General features: G+C 45.8%; 1 protein-coding gene across 3 annotated transcripts in view; it reads left to right on the top strand.

The window, feature by feature from the left end:
* The window catches only part of LOC124147693 (serine-protein kinase ATM-like), a 111,326-nt gene that overhangs the window by 85,493 nt on the left and 4,387 nt on the right, over window positions 1–21,446 (top strand). For all 3 annotated transcript variants that reach the window (XM_048380700.1, XM_048380701.1, XM_048380699.1), the window contains exons 46-57: window positions 165–358; window positions 1,498–1,708; window positions 9,260–9,373; window positions 9,789–9,953; window positions 11,507–11,651; window positions 13,976–14,058; window positions 14,589–14,729; window positions 16,829–16,945; window positions 17,413–17,559; window positions 19,195–19,363; window positions 19,536–19,622; window positions 20,259–20,373. In XM_048380700.1, coding sequence (XP_048236657.1) covers window positions 165–358; window positions 1,498–1,708; window positions 9,260–9,373; window positions 9,789–9,953; window positions 11,507–11,651; window positions 13,976–14,058; window positions 14,589–14,729; window positions 16,829–16,945; window positions 17,413–17,559; window positions 19,195–19,363; window positions 19,536–19,622; window positions 20,259–20,373 — 1,688 coding nt within the window. The remainder of the gene's footprint in view (window positions 1–164; window positions 359–1,497; window positions 1,709–9,259; window positions 9,374–9,788; window positions 9,954–11,506; window positions 11,652–13,975; window positions 14,059–14,588; window positions 14,730–16,828; window positions 16,946–17,412; window positions 17,560–19,194; window positions 19,364–19,535; window positions 19,623–20,258; window positions 20,374–21,446) is intronic.

Below are 21,446 nucleotides of genomic sequence, written 5' to 3'. Positions count from 1 at the left end.
CTCACTCACTCACTCACCCAACAACTCAACCGCTCTCACTCATTCAACCACTCACTAACTCAACCACTCACTCACCTGTCCACTTACCCACCCCCTCACTCACTCACTCACTCACTCACTCGCTCTATCACCCACCCACCCTACTGTACTGACTGCTGCTGCAGACGGTGGAGCTACTGGAGAGCTCGTCGGACGGGGACATGATGGAGGCGTACCTGTCCCTTGCACAGTTTGTGGACACCCAGTACCAGAACATCGTCAACTACATGAAGTCCTCCACGTTCGAGGCCAAGCAGGCGCTCATGAAGAAGGCCAAGATGGACTACGAGGCTTACAAGTACCACCTGTCTGACAAGGAGTGAGTGCTGCAGCTAGAGGACATGAAACTGTGTGGATAACAATTTTTTCACTGTTTGTAGCATTTCAAGGCTACTTCTTCCTTCATTAGGGGCACGGGTGGCCCACTTGTCTAAGGGGCTGCAATTCGCTGTGCAGAGTTGCGTCCCTTGGGCACGCCAGAAACCTATGTCTGGATAAACATATTTTGGGATTAATGAAAGGGTATTGAGTTATGTCTATTCAAGAAGTTCCTGCAAATGTTCAGTGGGCTGGGGTTTCAGTCTAAACAGCTCTGGACTAATTATTGGGTGTCCTTGTAATTGGTTTGAGTGAATTGCATGGTTTTGTCTGAGTCTATCATGGTGGAAGTGAGATCTGAGGTGCCATCCCTCATGAAGTAGTCTCCCCTCTTGATTTTCAGTACGCCAACCACTGTGTTCAGGCTCTGTTGTGGGTCAGTGTGATACATTTAGAATAATGTCTGTCACTGGCCAAAGAAGTATGCAATGTTTAGTGGCATGACAGGGCGGTCGGGTAGCCTAGTGGTTAAAGCGTTTGCTCGTCACGCAGAAGACCCGGGTTCGATTCCCGACATGGGTACAATATGCGAAGCCCATTTTGGTGTCCCCTGCTGGGATATTGCTGTAATATTGCTAAAAGCGGCGTAAAATCAAACTCACTCACTCACTCACTCACTCACTCACTAGTGGCATTACACAAGACCAGTGCATTTCAAATACCCCTAGTAGCCTATGTAGCTCTAGTTATCAGTCTTCCATGTCACAATGTTTCAAGCAGTTTTCATGACTCCTGTCAGGGCTAAAAAAATGTGCAGGGTGAGAAAGAGGTAAACAAACGCTTGTTCTACAGGGCTAGTACATATTTCAATCATATTAATTCATCACTAATTGTTTTAATCAAAATATGCAGGATAGTTTAGAATCTAAAATATGTTATCTTACCTTGTACGAAATACATGTTGCTTTATATCATAGACGGCATACTTTGCAATTGAAAGTGCAAAACAAGTTTTTAAAGGGAGGTTAATTATGTTTTTGTTTTTTTAGGTAAGCGACTTGTTACTGCAGCTCATATGACAAAGCGAACGTAAATGATTTTATGAGGGAAATATTAATGTTTACCTGTGTTTTGTTTCAGTCGTTACCTGCGTGCCCTGGACAAGCAGGGGGAGATTGACGAGCGGGAGGTGGTGGCCCTGGAGGATGACAGACACAAGTTCCTCCTGAAAGCGGTGGAGAACTACATCAAGTGTCTCAAGGCAGGGGACAAGCATGACCTGCGGACGTATCGCCTCACTTCCCTCTGGTTCGACAACGCTGCTTCAGAGGAGGTTAACCAGCTTCTAAATGTGAGTAGCTGTCCATCATGGAAGTTCTGTGTTTTCTACACATCTTTTGTGTGTATTGTTATGGGGGTGATCTGATTACAGTAAGCTACGGTTATAACAAACTCAAAGGGACCACGAATGTTAGTTTGTTATAAGCATTATATACAGCAAATGTCCAGGACCAAAAATAAGTTTGTAATATACATCAGTTCGTTGTAAACATGTTTAGTAAACGTAGTTTACTGTATATGTCTTTCAGTATCTGTTTTATTATCCAGTTCAGAGCTGCAGATAAGCATCAAAACCTAATTACTTTCACTTAACTTGTGTACAGAAACGCATGCATTAAATGAAAACTCAAATATATAAAATTACATTAAGTAATACGTTACCACTGTTATACCGAGGCTGTTGTCTCCCACAACTGCTGCTATAGCAAAATCTACCACAGAGATCTCAATTACCTCATGCAGCACGTGCGTAGCCACCTAGCTGCCATGTGACACCCTTCACTCTTGTCTCCTTCGTCTGCGTAGCAAGACGTGTATTCCTCCTGCTGAAGCGTTCCTTGAATATTTGGTGATATTTATTAAAGTTTATTCTCTAATAAACTGTGCTTTTATGGGGCGTTGCGGTAGCTACGCTTGGTTATAATTTTCCCGCCAAACGGAAAATTTTTCCCGCCCTTTTTTCTATATACTTGCGGGGTTCGCGTATGCGCGTTGTGTTTTACGTTTCCCCTGTTCTTGTATGTTTTGGGGGTTAACATAACTTATTTCTTTAATAAAAGTTATATGTGTATGTTATATGTTCACATTGCTCGTTTATTTTCTTGTGAAAATGCTCGTTTGTGAATCATTGTGGTGCGTGCATTGTAACCATGTTTTGTTCTTTGTTTATAGTAAACAAACAATGTCTGACATGGATATGTCCCCAGTCTCCACCCCCTCTACCCCTGCTCCTCGGAGTTGCGGGGTGTGCCGAAAATTTTTGTCGTCCCGGGATCCCCACGATCGTTGCCTGCGGTGCAGGGTTCCTTGCGGGGACACCCGGTGCACCCTGTGCGAAGGTCTGGGGCCTGCGGAGTTTGAGCGTTACCGGCTGTACGTACAGTCCATCTCCATCCCTGTGGTGGCCGGTTCGTCCGGTCGGGGTCCCCGTGCGGGTACCACCTCCTCGGCTGCGGCGGATCCCCTTGCGGCCCTCGGGCTGTCTGGGGCTTCCGTCGCCGCATTGTTGTCGAAACTTGTGGACTCCAAGCTGGCGGCCTTATCGCAAGATAGGCCGCTGGCTGTTCCGTCCCCAGCCTCTTCGGCTGCCGTGGTTACCGGTCCTTCCCCCGAACCGTTGCTTCCGCTATCGGTTAAGGACCGCGTGGCCATGGTTTATGATCTCTTCGAGGACATGCCAAAGCCCCTGCCGATACCACGGGGAATCCACGGTTCTGTGGGTTCCTCCGAGGTGTACGACGTGACGTCCGACAAGGCTTTCCCGGCATCAACCTTGCTGCCCGGGATTAAGCCTTCTTTGGAGAAGGCCTTCACGGCTGCCTCCGGTCGGGGCCTCCCATTACCTCCACCGTCGTGGAGAAAAGGGTCTTTCCCGGTACATGACCTTGCCTTTCCCGAGGCTGGTCCTTCCGCGGAAGCCCATGTGGAGCGTTTTGGGGTCCGTGCCCCACCGGTTGCCACGGTACCACAAGGTACCTTGCAACAGCTGGACACCCTCGCTCGACACTCCATGCTGGCAATGTCTCACGGAGACACATACCTGGCTGCAGCGGCCAGTCTGGTCGAAGGTTCTCCTACGGACCGAGACCAGCACATTTACACACTGCTTGCTCGGTTTAAATGCTTTCCTGGAGTACGTTGCCGGGGCTTCGGCCTTTGTTTCCGGCACGTGCCATTTTCTTCGGCGCCAGTCGTATCTAGTTGCTTCAGGGTTGGACGCTGCCAATCAGGAGGTGCTCCTTTCGCAGCCTTGCTCGGACCCTGTTTAATAACAAGATCCCTGGGGTTCTGAAGGAACAACAGGCCGCTGTGTCTGCCGAGGCCTCTCGGCACACACTGGATCTTGTTGGGTCCTTGCATAGGCGCCTGGGTGCCGCTCCGAAGCGGAGCGCGCCCCAGGATGCTGCGTCCGGCAGGCCTAAGGGGTCGGGTTCTTCTTCCTCCGGGAAGAAGCCCCGCTCTGAGGGCTCCGGTAAGGGTTCTCAGCAGCCCTTTCGCGGGAAGAAGGGGAACTGGGGGAAGCCCAAGTCGTCTAAGGACAGCAAGGGCCCCTCCAGGTGACTCTCATTGGAGGGGTTCATATGCCGACAGCGCCAACTTCGGTTGGCCCTTAGGCGAACTCGAGTCACTTGGCCCTGGACAGTTGCGCCTGCCGCAGCCCATCAGGCCCCCCTCTCCTTCCCCAGTGGGAGCCAGACTCCAGACTTACTGGGAGAATTGGGAACAAGTGTTCGACGCCCCATGGGTGGTCAACACGATTCGGTACGGCTATCGGCTGGATCTCAAAGCGAATCCGCCGCTCACTGTTGCCCCGTCGGCAGGTTTCTATTCGGAAACCGACCTTCCCTTCCTCGCCGATGCCATCGGCAGGTTGGTGGAGAAGAGGGCAGTTCGGGAGTTAGCTCTACCAGAAATAACACCGGGGTTTTACTCCAGGATATTTCTCGTTCCCAAGAAGGACAGTGCTGAACTCACAATGATTCACAACTTGAAATCGTTCAACGAGTTCTACCTGCGCCAGCCGCCCAAGTTCAGAATGTTGAGCTTGACGGACCTAAAAGCACTGATCATGCCGGCCGACTGGCTCACTTCGATCGACCTGAAGGATGCATGTTCCGATTCACCCAGATCATCACAAGTATCTCAGGTTTGTCTTTCAAGGCAGGCACTACGAGTGGGTTGTACTCCCATTCGGTCTTTCATCCGCTCCCTGGCTGTTCACCCGGTTAACCACCCCCATAGTGGGGTTCCTCCACCGGAGGGGTGTCCGGTACTTCGCGTACCTGGACAACTCGCTAGTAGCAAATCGAATGACGGACACCCTGTCACGCCATCTTGTTTCCCACGTCGGCTCTTGGAGCAATTGGGGTGGATTGTCAATCTCCCCAAGAGCGAGTTAACCCCTTCTCAGAACTTGCAGTTCATCGGAGGTCGGTTCAACACGGTGTCCCAACGCCTCTTTGTCCCCCCAGACCGGTGGCACAAGATTCAGGCGATGATTGCAAAAGTCTTAGTGGTGCAACAGACTGTTCACTTTTGTGAACAGCTGTTAGGGCTACTTGTATCAGCCCAGGACTGCACCGAACGGGGTCGTCTCCAACTCTGCCCGCTGCAATGGTTTTTAATCCAGTTGTTAGCAACGGAGGTGAACAGTGCGACCGTCGCCCTCCCTGATCGGCTCCGACCGCATCTGGAGTGGTGGACGGTCCCTTACAATGTCTTATCAGGAGTCTCTATGCGGCCCTACCGGGCAACGTTGAACCTGTATACAGACGCCTCTCTAGTGGGCTGGGGCGCCCATCTAGAGGGGGAGGTGAGCTCGGGGCTGTGGTGCGTAGACGAACTAGGTCTTCACATCACTTGTCTCGAGTTCAAGGCAGTGATCAACGCAGTCAATCACTGGAAGCATCGTCTCGTCGACGCCCGGCTCATGCTGGCGACCGACAACACGACAGTAGTGTCCTATGTGAACAAACTGGGGGGAACCCACAGTCATTCGCTACTCGATCTCACGTTCGAGTTTTAAGCTCTGGTGGACAGTGTCCCGTGCCAGATACGCGCCCGTCACATCCATGGTGTGCGGAACGTACTGGCCGATACTCTTTTGAGGCCTCAGGATCCGAGCCCCACAGAGTGGATGCTGAACCCAGTAGTGTTTCAGTGGCTGTGCGAACTTTTGGGTCGTCCGATGGTCGATGGTTGTATCATCAGTCCCGGACCCGAGGGCCATCGATCACGATGCTCTCGCGTTAGACTGGACGGGCTTGGACGCTTATACTTACCCGCCGACAGCGTTGATACCACACATTCTAAGCCGGCTCCGAGGAGTTCGCTGTCGAATGTTACTGATCGCGCCCATGTGGCCGAACAGATCGTGGTACCCCGACTTGCTGACCCAGGTCACGCAGTCGCCACTTCCACTGCCTGTGAGACCGGATCTCTTGATCCACCCTCACACCCGTCAGCTTCATCCAAACGCAGGGCAGTTCAATCTGCACGCGTGGATGTTGTCACCGAGCGTCTGAGGAGTAAAGGTTTTTCTCGCCGGGCGTCTCAGGCATACGTTAGTATGCATCGTGATTCTACCCAGGAGGTGTATAATGCACATTGGGTTATTTTCACGAAGTGGTGTTGTAAACATCACATTCATTCGCCAGATAAGGTATCTGTGCAGGATATTGCTCGTTTCATGTCTCGATGGCGAGAGACCCGGAAACTCTCCGGGGGTTCCATTGCCAACTATGTCTCGTCCGTTGCTACGGTACGGGACGTTGCTATGGGTCTCTCCAAAGAGCCGGTGATACGGGGTATTATCAAGGGTTTCAAACAGCACGATCTTAAGAAGGGCCGCCTTCGGGCACCGGCCTGGGATCTTTCCCTAGTGTTGCAATCACTTACGGAAGCTCCGTATGAACCCTTGCATAGTGCTTCGTTCCGGCATGTGACTTGGAAAACAGCATTTCTCCTCTCCTTTGCCACGGCGGCACGTGTATCCGAAATTCATGCACTCGATGTCGCCGAGGTACGATTCGATAGGGGTGACGAAGGAGCGGTCCGCCTGGGCCTGCTCATGGGCTTCGTCGCCAAGAATCAGAGAGTCGGGCAAACGGAGAGAGAATTCACTGTAAGATCACTCAAAGAAATCTTACATCCTGCTGATACTGAGGACAGAGCGCTGTGTCCGGTTAGGGCCCTTAAGTATTATCTTAAGGCTTCGAATGAACGTAGACAAGGGCGTGACCGTCTGTTCATTTCGTGTAACCCTAATCGTACGGTTGACATAACTCGCAACTCGATTGCGTTGTGGCTTCGTTCTGTCATCAATCTGGTGTACCGGTCTCGGGGGTTACTGGTGGCGGGGTCAAACCCGCACGAGATCAGGGCGCTAGCGGCAACATTTGCCCTACACTCGAATATCACTGTTCACAGAATATTACGAGGTTGTTACTGGCGTTCTGACTCGGTTTTTGCCAATCATTACCTCAGAAAGGTTTCTGATGAACACGTGGAGGGGGTGCACCGTCTTGGGCCGCTGATCGCGGCACAAGCGGTCATCTAGGGGGTTTGTCCAGCGCAATTCCAAACTCCGCAGTCGTCAGTCCTTGCACGGTGGTCAATCTGGGTCGTCTCCAATGTTCCCACGCCGTGGGTACAGGAGTGTGGGTCCTGCAAACCAGCGCACTCACACCACAGGTGAGGCGGCTTTTTGTGTGTTTTGTCCTTATTTGTATCTTGACAATTATGCATTTAATTGTCTGTCGTGTATTCCAACCTTGTGATACATGCTTACAAATACTGGAATTAGGTCACGCGCCTAATGCATACTTTAAGTAGGCTTGCTCTGGGATATACGGTCTGAATGAAATTAATTTCCCTCTTTTCGACTGTTTAACCTGATCTAAGATTTAGCTCACGCCGATACAGTGTTCTCATCCGCTCAGCCGTTTGGAGTCACCAATCGTTTTGGCAATGACGATTGAGCCTTACGGTATGCGCTTGACAGTGCTTTGGTATTCCTATAGGGTAAAGCCTAGCTAGGTGCATGCGCATCAAGTGCTTCCGCCTTGGTGTTTACTTCCGCTGGTCGGAAGGAACGCTAGCAGTCAGGATTCGGGTTGTAGGTGCTCCCCACCGCCTACTGTGGTAGTCAGCCTCGGTATAACAGTGGTAACGTATTACTTAATGTAATTTGTAGAATTTTCCTATTCGGAATATTCTATAAGTAATACATTACCACTGGGCTGCTGCCCGCCCGTCCGTCCCCCGAGCACTTGCTCTCGCAGGAGACAAGAGTGAAGGGTGTCACATGGCAGCTAGGTGGCTACGCACATGCTGCATGAGGTAATTGAGATCTCTGTGGTAGATTTCGCTATAGCAGCAGTTGTGAGAGACAACAGCCTCGGTATAACAGTGGTACCGTATTACTTATAGAATATTCCGAATAGGAAAATTCAACAAAACAGCACACGTAAATACCCAATGAAGTTTTTTCAGCATGCGTACAAAGGAGCTAATTTCCGAAACACAATTACGAGCTAATCTACTTTCCGACTCAAGCCTATATATTTAGAAGAGTTGTCATTGTTATATACATCTAAAACATTATTTCATTTTTTATTATCCCCCGTCCGTACGTCCCACCTGTTTGTTGCCGCGATATCTCAAGAACTAAACACTGGATTGTCTTCATATTTGGAACTATGGTGTATATACAGACTCCGCAGACACCAGTCGGTTTTGGTGACCTTGATCCCATTTTCAAGGTCACAGCAGGCAAATCTGCTTTTGGAGTTGGAAAACGGTGTTGCCGCGATATCTCAAGAACTAATTGCTGGATTGTCTTCATATTTTGAACTATAGTGTATATACAGACACCGCATACACCTGTCAGATTTGGTGACCTTGACCCCATTTTCAAGGTCACAGCAGGCAAATCTGTTTTTGGAGTTGGAAAACGGTGTTGCCACAATATCTCAAGAACTAATCGCTGGATTGTCTTCATATTTGGTACTATGGTGTACAGGCGGGGGATATTTCGTCACTCTGTGACAAATACTTGTTAAATGTTAAAATGTTCACTCTTTGGGGAAATACCCATAGAGTGATGAATAGATGAGTGAAAAAATATTGTTACCCAATGAAAAATGTAATAACCCAATTAAAATAGAAACCCTAGAGTAAAAACCCAGTTGCTCAAAAAGTTATCTGGAGCTGTGCCAGAAGGCCAGGGGGTTATGGTGAGTGACTGGGCTGATGGCTGTCACACTGGTTTGCTTGGCCCAGATTTTACTGGCAACAACATTCCTTCTTTCTCTATTTTAATTTGCACCATTGTGAGGAATCCGTTGAAACAGGGCTACTTTACAATGCTGATTTGCCTGCCACATCTGATCAGACAATTGAATACTGCTGCAAAATTTCTGATCCCAGACTATATTGTATTAAACTTTTGTAACCAGTGTTTGAAATAAATGCCTCCAGTGGGCCTATGGTAGGTAGTTCTTCTTATGTATCAATTTGTTGGTCACAATAAGCTGCAGTTGTCTAAATGAGTGCCTGAAGAGTTTAGTCAGGGCCTGCAGCTTCTGTAGCCTGGCATTTGCTTATTTCTAACATTGCTTGTAACCCCACTCACTCATGAACAATGATCCTGTCACTATTTTGTGATTCTTTTTCCAGAGCTCACTTCTCAGCCCTTTCAACTTTCATCTGAATCTTGTGTGTCCAGAGCCACATCCATGCTATCAATCTGTACTAGTTGTTCTAACATGCCACTGCCTTTGTCCCTTCTGTAGTCCGTGATCCATGACACCATCACTATCTCATGACTCTCGTGTTTCAGAGCAACATCGACGCCATCAAGTCGTACAAGTTTCTGCCCCTGATGTACCAACTGGCCGCCAGGATGAGTGTAAAGGAGACTCACTGTTCCCTCTTCCAGCCCACGCTCGCCAAGGTAACAGATTTATCTCATGTCAACATATATTTTGTTATATGTCAAAATTTCATACCAAAATATTTGCTCTAATGAGAAAGCAGAATTTGTTGTTTTTAGAAATGTTTTGAAAGATAACACTGTTATTTATTCTGCCTCCGCTTCACTTCACATGATCTGGTTGTGTCGCCAACTGGGTAGTGCTTTCATTGCTCATGCAAATGGTCTGGGTTTGATCCCAATCTGTAAATTTGGTTTTGTTCATAAAAACATAGTGAGGATGATATGGTCTCAGTCATTGGTTTGCCTGACCTAAGTCAGTTATCTGCTAGCCTCTGTGATATAGCTGAAACGTTGCCAACTGGCGTAAAACAACATCTGTGTGACCGTTGTTTCTGCTGTAAACATAACATATGTATCAAGTGGTGTTGTGTAGATCCTGGAGACTGCCGCTGTGGACCACCCACACCATGCGGTGTCCGTGATCATGGCCCTGGCCCACGCCAACAAGGACATGGAGCTGCTCACACAGGCCCGGGCAGGACGAAGCAGGGCGGGACAACTCGGCAGGACCGTGTCTGACGCACAGCAGCTGGAGGAGGTAGGTGTGATGTGGACATGTGTACAGGATTGCCAGGAGGAGGTGGGAGTGATGAGGTCTGTGTACAGGAATGTTTAGAGGAGATGGGAGTGATGTGTCCTTTGAACAGGAATGTTTAGAGGAGGTGGGAGTGATGTGGACATGTGTACAGGAATGTTTAGAGGAGATGGGAGTGATGTGTCCTGTGAACAGGAATGTTTAGAGGAGGTGGCAGTGATGTGGTCTGTGTACAGGAATGTTTAGAGGAGATGGGAGTGATGTGGACATGTGTACAGGATTGCCAGGAGGAGGTGGCAGTGATGTGGGCTGTGTACAGGATTGTCAGGAGGAGGTGGGAGTGATGTGGGCTGTGTACAGGATTGTCAGGAGGAGGTGAGTGATGTGGGCATGTGTACAGGATTGCCAGGGGGAGATGGGAGATATGTGGGCTGTGTACAGGATTGTCAGGAGGAGGTGAGTGATGTGGGCTGTGTACAGGATTGCCAGGGGAGATGGGAGTGATGTGGGCTGTGTACAGGATTGCCAGGGGGAGATGGGAGTGATGTGGGCTGTGTACAGGATTGCCAGGAGGAGTTGGAAGTGATGTGGGCTGTGTACAGGATTGCCAGGGGGAGATGGGAGATATGTGGGCTGTGTACAGGATTGCCAGGAGGAGGTGGGAGATATGTGGGCTGTGTACAGGATTGTCAGGAGGAGGTGAGTGATGTTGGCTGTGTACAGGATTGCCAGGGGGAGATGGGAGTGATGTGGGCTGTGTACAGGATTGCCAGGAGGAGGTGGGAGTGATGTGGGCATGTGTACAGGATTGCCAGGGGGAGATGGGAGTGATGTGGACATGTGTACAGGATTGTCAGGAGGAGGTGAGTGATGTGGGCTGTGTACAGGATTGTCAGGAGGAGGTGGCAGTGATGTGGGCTGTGTACAGGATTGCCAGGAGGAGGTGGGAGTAATGTGGGCTGTGTACAGGAATGCCAGGAGGAGGTGGCAGTGATGTGGGCTGTGTACAGGAATGATTGGAGGAGGTGGGAGTGATGTGGACATGTGTACAGGATTGCCTGGAGGAGGTGTGAGTGATGCGGGCTGTGTACAGGATTGCCAGGAGGAGTTGGGAGTGATGTGGGCTGTGTACAGGATTGCCAGGAGGAGGTGGGAGTGATGTGGGCTGTGTACAGGATTGCCAGGAGGTGGTGGGAGTGATGTGGGCTGTGTACAGGATTGCCAGGAGGTGGTGGGAGTGATGTGGGCTGTGTACAGGATTGCCAGGAGGTGGTGGGAGTGATGTGGCCTGTGTGCAGGATTGCCAGGAGGTGGTGGGAGTGATGTGGGCTGTGTACAGGAATGTTTGGAGGAGGTGGAGACATTTTAAACCCGCATACACAGGATAAAACCGAGGGGCATCAGCCCCAAGGATAAGGGGTTTAAATATCATAAAAACCCAAGGGGAAGTGTTTCTATGGGATATAACCCAACTGGACAACAATCGGATGACATCACTTGAGGTTTTTTAGTTCTAGTATTGCTAGTTCCTACCCTGTGTTCCATGTGTGTTGCAGGACCGTGTACAGGCTGCCAAGAACATGATCGACACCCTGAAGGAGAACGGGAAAGTGTCACAGATAGTGCGCCACATGGAGGTGTTGTCGGTAGCCTACATCGAGCTGGCCAACACCAACGTGGAAAAGTATAAGACAGAGAAAAGTGAGTCAGCAAGTTCTGAATATATTGCTTCAGTAGGTGTGTCTGCCTGTGAAGATTCAGGTTAGAATAGGTGACCTTGTTGTCGAAATAACGAGATCAGGTGATCAGGCTCAGTGACTTGGTTGGTGCATGTCATTGTATCCCAATTGCGTGGATCGATGCTCATGATGTCAATCTCTGGATTGCCTGGTCCTATTTTTTACAGACCACCGTCATATAGCTGAAATATTGCTGAGTGCAGTTTTAAACAGCAAACAAATAAACAAATAAACAAACAAACAGTAGGTGTGTCATGTGCATTCAGTGGCAGGATTGGTACCAAGTATCCCAAACTTATTATGAGGTCCAGCTAATGAGCCAGGGTTGTTACAATGTGTGACCTGGCTGATTGTGTGTCATTGTACGCTGACAACATGGATTGTAGTTCGTTCAGCAGTAGAAACTGGCACTTTTAGCCCTCTAATCCTTATCATGATAACATAGAGCAAAACCCTTAAAAATGGCAAATGTCTACTGGTCCTTATCATACCTTAACCATTGGGCAGTTTGGCAAGGACTATAGGACTAGTGCCAATTTCTAATGCTCTTCATGCTGTCAACCACTGGCTGGATTGTTAACAGGCTATTGTGATGTGGCTGGAATATTGTTGATGGTTAACAGGCTATTGTGATGTGGCTGGAATATTGCTGATTGTTAACAGGCTATTGTGATGTGGCTGGAATATTGCTGATTGTTAACAGGCTACTGTGATGTGGCTGGAATATTGCTGATTGTTAACAGGCTATTGTGATGTGGCTGGGATATTGCTGATTGTTAACAGGCTATTGTGATGTGGCTGGAATATTGCTGATTGTTAACAGGCTATTGTGATGTGGCTGGAATATTGCTGATTGTTAACAGGCTATTGTGATGTGGCTGGAATATTGCTGATTGTTAACAGGCTATTGTGATGTGGCTGGAATATTGCTGATTGTTAACAGGCTACTGTGATGTGGCTGGAATATTGCTGATTGTTAACAGGCTATTGTGATGTGGCTGGAATATTGCTGATTGTTAACAGGCTATTGTGATGTGGCTGGAATATTGCTGATTGTTAACAGGCTATTGTGATGTGGCTTGAATATTGCTGATTGTTAACAGGCTATTGTGATGTGGCTTGAATATTGCTGATTGTTAACAGGCTATTGTGATGTGGCTGGAATATTGCTGATTGTTAACAGGCTACTGTGATGTGGCTGGAATATTGCTGATTGTTAACAGGCTATTGTGATGTGGCTGGAATATTGCTGATTGTTAACAGGCTATTGTGATGTGGCTGGAATATTGCTGATTGTTAACAGGCTATTGTGATGTGGCTTGACTATTGCTGATTGTTAACAGGCTATTGTGATGTGGCTGGAATATTGCTGATTGTTAACAGGCTATTGTGATGTGGCTGGAATATTGCTGATTGTTAACAGGCTATTGTGATGTGGCTTGAATATTGCTGATTGTTAACAGGCTATTGTGATGTGGCTGGAACATTGCTGATTGTTAACAGGCTATTGTGATGTGGCTTGACTATTGCTGATTATTAACAGGCTATTGTGATGTGGCTGGAATATTGCTGATTGTTAACAGGCTATTGTGATGTGGCTGGAACATTGCTGATTGTTAACAGGCTATTGTGATGTGGCTTGACTATTGCTGATTATTAACAGGCGATTGTGATGTGGCTGGAATATTGCTGACTGATTCTGGCGTGTGGTTCTGCTGAAGAGATTAGTTATGCCTTGTTTTATGGAAGTAAATCTGGACTATTTTACTCATTTGAAAATATCATTGCTTATTGGAAGGATAAATTAAATCTTTTTGTAAATGTGAATCTTGATATTCTCAATATTTTTGTAATTTAAAGTGAAATTTGCCTCGCATGTATTTGGTTTGTGGATAGTAATGACTTATGTTTATTAGCAGATAGCTTAGTTTATTTTGGGGAAAAAAAGTTTTATAAGTATACAATGCACATTGACACATTCCGAAACCATAAGGGGCGGTGCGGTAGCCTAGTGGTTAAAGCGTTTGCTTGTCAAGCTGAAGACTCGGGTTTGATTCCTCACATGGGTACAATTTGTGAAGCCCATTCCGTGATATTGCTGGAATATTGCTAAAAGTGGCATTAAACCATACTCACTCATGCATGCACGCCTTCACTCGCTCACCCAGTACCAGAACATAGTCAACTACATGAAGTCAGTTTGGGATTTCCTCCCACATCAGGCTGACATGACATGTAACTGCAATACTGTTAAATACTCTTATCCCAACTAACTCACCCTTTCAGAGCCCATACCTCTCCCCTCCTCCCTGATGTTGGCGAAGATGAAGAGCCTCTATGATGTTGCTCTACCTACACTGGAGGCCAAGGTCAGGGTCGTGTGGATTCACTTGAGATGAGATTGGTATTCGGACTGTAACCAACTTTGCAGCCTCCTCCCATTTTATGTTACATTTATTCACGCCCCCCGCAAATACACGGATCATTTTTTCATTGTTTCATGACAACCCACTCCCCACCCATCCCAATACATGTAACGTTTTTTTCATTTTTACATGACCCCCCACCAAATACATGTAACAGTTTTTCATGACCCCTCATCTTTCCTACCTTATTATGAATGACCAGTCCCTAAATAATATCCAAAATTATACTATTTTTAAAATATAAAGCTGTGTCACCTTTTCATTGGATGTCATCATATCCAGACAGGATGGGACATTGCTCATGACATCAACCACTGATTTGTCTGTTTTACTTCGATTAATAACTGCTGTCATATAGCTGGGATATTGCGGAATGCAACATTAAACCGCATTCACACACTCAAACGCATTATTCAAGTGACAATCACAAGTTTGTAAACATGTTATCTTCTGAACTGATGTGCCTGTGGCAGGTTGACCCAGCTGGGGAATACAGAGACATCGTGAGTGTGGGAGGGTTCGGCAACACCTTCCGACTGGCTGGAGGGATTAACCTGCCCAAGATCATTACCATCATTGGCTCGGACGGCATAGAGCGACGGCAGCTCGTCAAGGTAGGTGTAGTGACCCAGGAAGATCTGGGTTAGAATATGTCTTCAGCAACCCATGCTTGCTGTAAAAGGCGACTATGCTTGTCTAACGGGGTTGGGTGGTCAGGCTTGCTGACTTGGTACATGTATGTCATTGTATCCCAATTGCGTAGATCAATGCTCATGATGTCAATCACTGGAATGTCTGGTCCATACTCGATTATTTTCAGACCGCCATCATATAGCTGGAATATTGCTAAGTGCGGTGTTAAACAACAAACAAACTAACAAACCAATAATCCCCATGTTTACCTGGGCAGGACAGATGCCATGGCTATTCCCTATGTGCCATACCCACTACAGTTGATTTGAGTGATGTGATTGTTATACGGTCTGTGTCTGATTGGAGTGATGTGATTGTTGTATGGTCTGTGTCTGATTTGAATGATGTGATTGTTGTATGGTCTGTGTCTGATTTGAATGATGTGATTGTTATATGGTCTGTGTCTGATTGGAGTGATGTGATTGTTGTATGGTCTGTGTCTGATTTGAATGATGTGATTGTTATATGGTCTGTGTCTGATTTGAATGATGTGATTGTTATATGGTCTGTATCTGATTGGAGTGATGTGATTGTTGTATGGTCTGTGTCTGATTTGAATGATGTGATTGTTATATGGTCTGTGTCTGATTGGAGTGATGTGATTGTTGTATGGTCTGTATCTGATTTGAATGATGTGATTGTTATATGGTCTGTGTCTGATTTGAATGATGTGATTGTTGTATGGTCTGTGTCTGATTTGAATGATGTGATTGTTGTATGGTCTGTGTCTGATTTGAGTGATGTGATTGTTGTATGGTCTGTGTCTGATTTGAATGATGTGATTGTTATATGGTCTGTGTCTGATTGGAGTGATGTGATTGTTATATGGTCTGTGTCTGATTTGAATGATGTGATTGTTATATGGTCTGTGTCTGATTTGAATGATGTGATTGTTATATGGTCTGTGTGTGATTTGAATGATGTGATTGTTGTATGGTCTGTGTCTGATTTGAATGATGTGATTGTTGTATGGTCTGTGTCTGATTTGAATGATGTGATTGTTGTACGGTCTGTGTCTGATTTGAATGATGTGATTGTTGTACGGTCTGTGTCTGATTTGAATGATGTGATTGTTGTATGGTCTGTGTCTGATTTGAATGATGTGATTGTTGTATGGTCTGTGTCTGATTTGAATGATGTGATTGTTGTACGGTCTGTGTCTGATTTGAGTTATGTGATTATTGTATGGTCTGTGTCTGATTTGAATGATGTGATTGTTGTACGGTCTGTGTCTGATTTGAATGATGTGATTGTTGTATGGTCTGTATCTGATTTGAATGATGTGATTGTTGTATGGTCTGTGTCTGATTTGAATTATGTGATTGTTGTATGGTCTGTGTCTGATTTGAATGATGTGATTGTTGTATGGTCTGTGTCTGATTTGAATGATGTGATTGTTGTATGGTCTGTGTCTGATTTGAATGATGTGATTGTTGTATGGTCTGTGTCTGATTTGAGTGATTTGATTGTTATATGGTCTGTGTCTGATTTGAATGATGTGATTGTTGTATGGTCTGTGTCTGATTTGAATGATGTGATTGTTGTATGGTCTGTATCTGATTTGAATGATGTGATTGTTGTATGGTCTGTGTCTGATTTGAATTATGTGATTGTTGTATGGTCTGTGTCTGATTTGAATGATGTGATTGTTGTACGGTCTGTGTCTGATTTGAATGATGTGATTGTTGTATGGTCTGTGTCTGATTTGAATGATGTGATTGTTGTATGGTCTGTGTCTGATTTGAGTGATGTGATTGTTATATGGTCTGTGTCTGATTTGAATGATGTGATTGTTGTATGGTCTGTGTCTGATTTGAGTGATGTGATTGTTATATGGTCTGTGTCTGATTTGAATGATGTGATTGTTGTATGGTCTGTGACTGATTTGAGTGATGTGATTGTTGTATGGTCTGTGTCTGATGTGAATGATGTGATTGTTGTACAGTCTGCGCCAGGATGTGACTGTTATATGGTCTGTGTCTAATATGAATATATGACTGTTACACTGGGTGTCTGCCAGGGCCGCGACGACCTGCGTCAGGATGCAGTAATGCAGCAGGTGTTCGGGATGGTCAACAGCCTCCTCAAGAAGAACCCTGAGACCAAGAAGCGTTGCCTCAGAATCAGGATGTACAAGGTAAACTGCTTCCCCTCGATTCCTATACATATGACTTTCCTGTATAAATGAGCAGATGTTAGGTTGTAGGGTGATATGAAATAAATGTTTAGTAAATGTTAGTATCTTAGCTACACATTTCAGAGAGTTGAGACGTTTCATGTTTCTGTGTTAATATCTCAGCTTCACATTTCAGAGAGTTGAGACGTTTCATGTTTGTCTGTTAATATCTCAGCTTCACATCACAGAGAGTTGAGACGTTTCATGTTTGTCTGTTAATATCTCAGCTTCACATTTCAGAGAGTTGAGACGTTTCATGTTTCTGTGTTAATATCTCAGCTTCACATTTCAGAGAGTTGAGACGTTTCATGTTTGTCTGTTAATATCTCAGCTTCACATTTCAGAGAGTTGAGACGTTTCATGTTTGTCTGTTAATATCTCAGCTTCACATCACAGAGAGTTGAGACATTTCATGTTTGTGTGTGCAGGTTGTGCCCCTGTCCCAGCGGAGTGGCGTTCTGGAGTGGTGTGAGGGGACCCAGCCACTGGGGGAGTATCTCATCGGTTCCAAAGGGGCCCATCCCAAGTACCGACCCCACGACATCACAGCCCTCGATTGCCGGAAGCTACTCTCTGTAAGATAGTTACCAGGTCCTTTTATATGTAGGGGCAGACCCTTCAGTGTCCTGGGGCCAGGGATTATTATAAAAATATATAATCTCTTGCCGAAAATGCTGGAATCAAATAATTTGTATCCTGTTTTGCAACATATAAATCATTCAGTGGACATGCTAGATGTTCTAAAAGTAATGTATAGTATGACTCTATATTATTGCGGTATCGGTAAATCTCGTAATCCACATCCCCAGTCAGCTGTTTACTTTTGCAAATCTAAGCATATTTCGTTGCTTGATTGAATACAGGTCTCGTTGCGGTATGACACGGTTACTTGTAAGTAACTTTTTCATGATCGTTTCTAGAATGTTTTTGAAGTGGGACTTCCCCTCCCTATGTTAGAAAAGAACCCATTTATTTGGATGATGTCACTTGATCCAACCTAGTTCGTATGCATACTGATTATGCATAATCAAAACAGGAAGTGATGTAATCCACATATTCCACAAAATAGTGATACCGCAATAATATAGAGTTGCCTGCCCATGAGACTCTAATGAAAGATACTTTGTTTAAGGAACTCCGTAAAGACAATCTGCATCGATCGATCATCATTAATGTGTCATAAAAGTTTAACAAAGAACAAGGAACATATTGCGCATGTTATATTTACTTGGTTAGTAAGCGTGTGCCATTACAATCCATTAAAATGAACTACCACTATAATATTGTGTACCATACTATTGTGGGTCCCCAACAGTTGTTTAGCTGCCCCTTTCATAGAAGATAATTTTCTTACTGTTCAAAGATCCTGTAAATCCCAGCCCCCAGAATATTAAATGGTCGGCCCCTAAAACAATTCTGTAGACCTGTGAAGATCAGAGGTAGAATAGGTCTTCAGCAACCCATGCTTGCCGTAAAAGGTGACTATGCTTGTCGTAAGAGGTGACTAACGGGATCAGATGGTCAGACTCACTGACTTGGTTGATGCATGTCATTGTGTCCCAATTGCCTTGATTGATGCTCATGATGTCAATCACTGGATTGTCTGGTCCAGACTCGATTATTGACAGACCGCCGTCATATAGCTGGTAAATTGCTGAGTGCGGCATTAAACAACAAACAAACAACCATTCTGTTAGGATGTAGGTCTCAATGACAGCCTGTGACTGCTGGAAGCTTCTTTCCGTAAGATAGTCACAACTTATCCTGGGTTAGATAGGTCCCCAGTAATTGATCTGAGCCAGCGAAACTCAGGATGAGGCTCTGTAACTCTCTTCTTATTGTAAACATCTACGCTATATTGCTGATTTTGCCATCAAACAACATTCACTCGCGTAACCATCTTGTCAAGAGTACCATGATATTGCAGTCTCTGACTGTAGGCAGGCAGTTGCTGTGGAAACCATTCCAGTCAGGGTACACTTTGAAAGTACAGTCTGAACATCAACACTGGGATGCAAGAAGCATATTTATCAATATAAATGAGGGCACAATGATACCACATCACATCAGATTACCGGATGCATATAAATGCCCCAATGAACAATTTGGGCTTGTGATATGTAAGCGTTACCCATGGTTTTTTTCTACATACATGTAATATGAAATGTGTTTGTGTCCAGTATTTGCTGAATGTTTTTGCTTGTGTGCAGGGAGTGCGTGACCCAGCAGATGTCCGGAACAAGCTGAAGGCCTACAGGGAGGTGTGTCAGAAGTTCAAGCCAGTGTTCCGCCACTTCTTCATGGAGAACTTCTCAGACCCTGCCACATGGTTTGAGAAGAGGCTGGCTTATACCAGGAGCGTGGCCACCAACTCCATAGGTCTGTCTGCCCATTCAGCGTGTTAACTTTCTCAGATTCATAGGGAGTACTACTTTGCTACTTTTCAAACATAATAAAAGAATCCTATTCTGCCTGAGATTTCAAGGCATAATGTCATGCAGACCACACGGTACATAGCCCCAAACATTCAACTCTACCTTTGATCTTGCAGTGGGCTACATTCTCGGTTTGGGCGACCGTCACGTCATGAACATCCTCATTGACTGTAACTCCGCAGAACTCATCCATATTGACCTTGGTGAGTATTGACATTGCGAGTGCACTTCATACTGACGCTGGTCTTATGCTCCAATTGAAACTGCTTAGTGGTTAAGGTATCCACTTTGGAAGGTTGTCATGTATATGTCTCGTCATCTTGAGGGACCTACCATTGGATATCTCTGGAAGCGGGCGTCTGGGATTTTGTCTTGAAACTCAATATATTTTCAGTTACAGCTGCCAAACAAGATATGTTAATTAAATAAAACTATGAGCCTGAATATTTTTTGGACAAAAAACATTAAGCAAAAATCTTTTTTTTTGTGGCTGACAATTTCATTTTGGCAACAGCCTGATGCATAAATATTTTTTTGAAACAATTTTGGCAACAATTTGTCTTTTGGGATAAAAATCCCCTCCCCCCCCCCGAGGTGTCATGATGAAAATGTGTTAAATCATTAATGTTGAAAGAAGTTTACCAGCATTAGAAATTTGAACTAGTCCTATAGTCCTTGACAAACTGCCCAATACTTAAGGTATCACAAGAACTAGTAGAAATTTGCCACTATTAAAGGTTTGGCTATATGTTGCCAGTTTTAGGACTAATGAACTAGAAATGTCAGTTTCTATCGCTGGGTTTTAGATTGTTTGTATTCTTATTTGTCACATTTTACAGGGATTGCATTTGAGCAGGGTAAGATACTGCCCACCCCTGAGACAGTCCCATTCCGCCTGACCAGGGACATCGTGGACGGCATGGGCATCACTGGCGTGGAGGGCATCTTCAGAAGGTCAGTCAGCCAATCAGGTCACTGTGTTGACCCCATGGGGAACATGGGGTAGATGGTCCCTAGCAATCTGTGCTTGTCGTAAGAGGCGACTACATCGCTCAGGTAGTCAGGCTCGGTGACGTGGTTGATAGTTTTTTTACAGTTTGCCATCATATAGTTAGAATTTTGCTGAGTGCAGCATTAAACAAAAAACAAACAAACACAGTATTGGCACTGGAGAAAATGGGAGATAACAATGAAGGCATTGTTCCTATTGTGTTTTGTCCATGTCCTAGTGAGGTGAGGTGAAATGGGGTTTAACGTCGCGTCCAAGATTATTGCATTTATATAACGACGTGCATGCACGTGTGTGTGGCTGCTTGTACTAGTCCGGACTGATGCCGATTTTATAGTGCTAGCACGCCAAGATACAGTTTAACATGCAGTTTAACATGAATACCCCACTCAGACACAGTATACTGACTCCGAGCCGACCGGTCCTTGTTTTAGCTCCTTAATGCCGAGCGTCAGACAGGGTAACAACAAGTTCCATCTTTTTACATATTTTGGTATGATGCGAACGGGGATCAAACCCTGGACCTTCCGCTCTCCAGGTGAAGGCTCTACCACAAGACCACCGAGGCAGTCCCATGTCCTCGTAGAAAATGATCATGGCACTTAACAATTGTTACCAGCTCTCTTGGGAATATACATATTTTCTTCCAGATTCAATATTTTGTTCCGTATCAAAGTGAGGTAGGCATGTTGACTACAGCATGCAAAGCCATGAAGGCATGGCTAGGTATGTGTAGAAATATTGAAATTTCCTCTGATTATGTAGGATAGATGGTAGCATTTACGTGGTTAATAGCTCCTTGCCGATATGTAGTTCGCATGGGACAGCACGTTTCAGATCTTGCCCCACGTGCGGGCACGTGCGTTGTCGACTGCATGCCGATTTAGTGTTTACAGTCGTGGGTTGCATGGTAAGAGCGCTCCGATTGGTTGGTGACAGACTGGATTAGCCAGTGGCTGCACCGTTTAGACGTGTTGACCCAGAGGTTACGTGTCCTTGCGAGTATATAAGAGATTGG

The sequence above is a fragment of the Haliotis rufescens genome, unplaced genomic scaffold (genome assembly GCF_023055435.1).
Source record: "Haliotis rufescens isolate VD_foot unplaced genomic scaffold, xgHalRufe1.0.p SCAF_32, whole genome shotgun sequence".
In the NCBI taxonomy this organism is placed as follows: domain Eukaryota; kingdom Metazoa; phylum Mollusca; class Gastropoda; order Lepetellida; family Haliotidae; genus Haliotis; species Haliotis rufescens.
The sequence above is the reverse complement of the archived record's forward strand: the minus strand, read 5'-3'. Positions and strand labels throughout refer to the sequence as shown.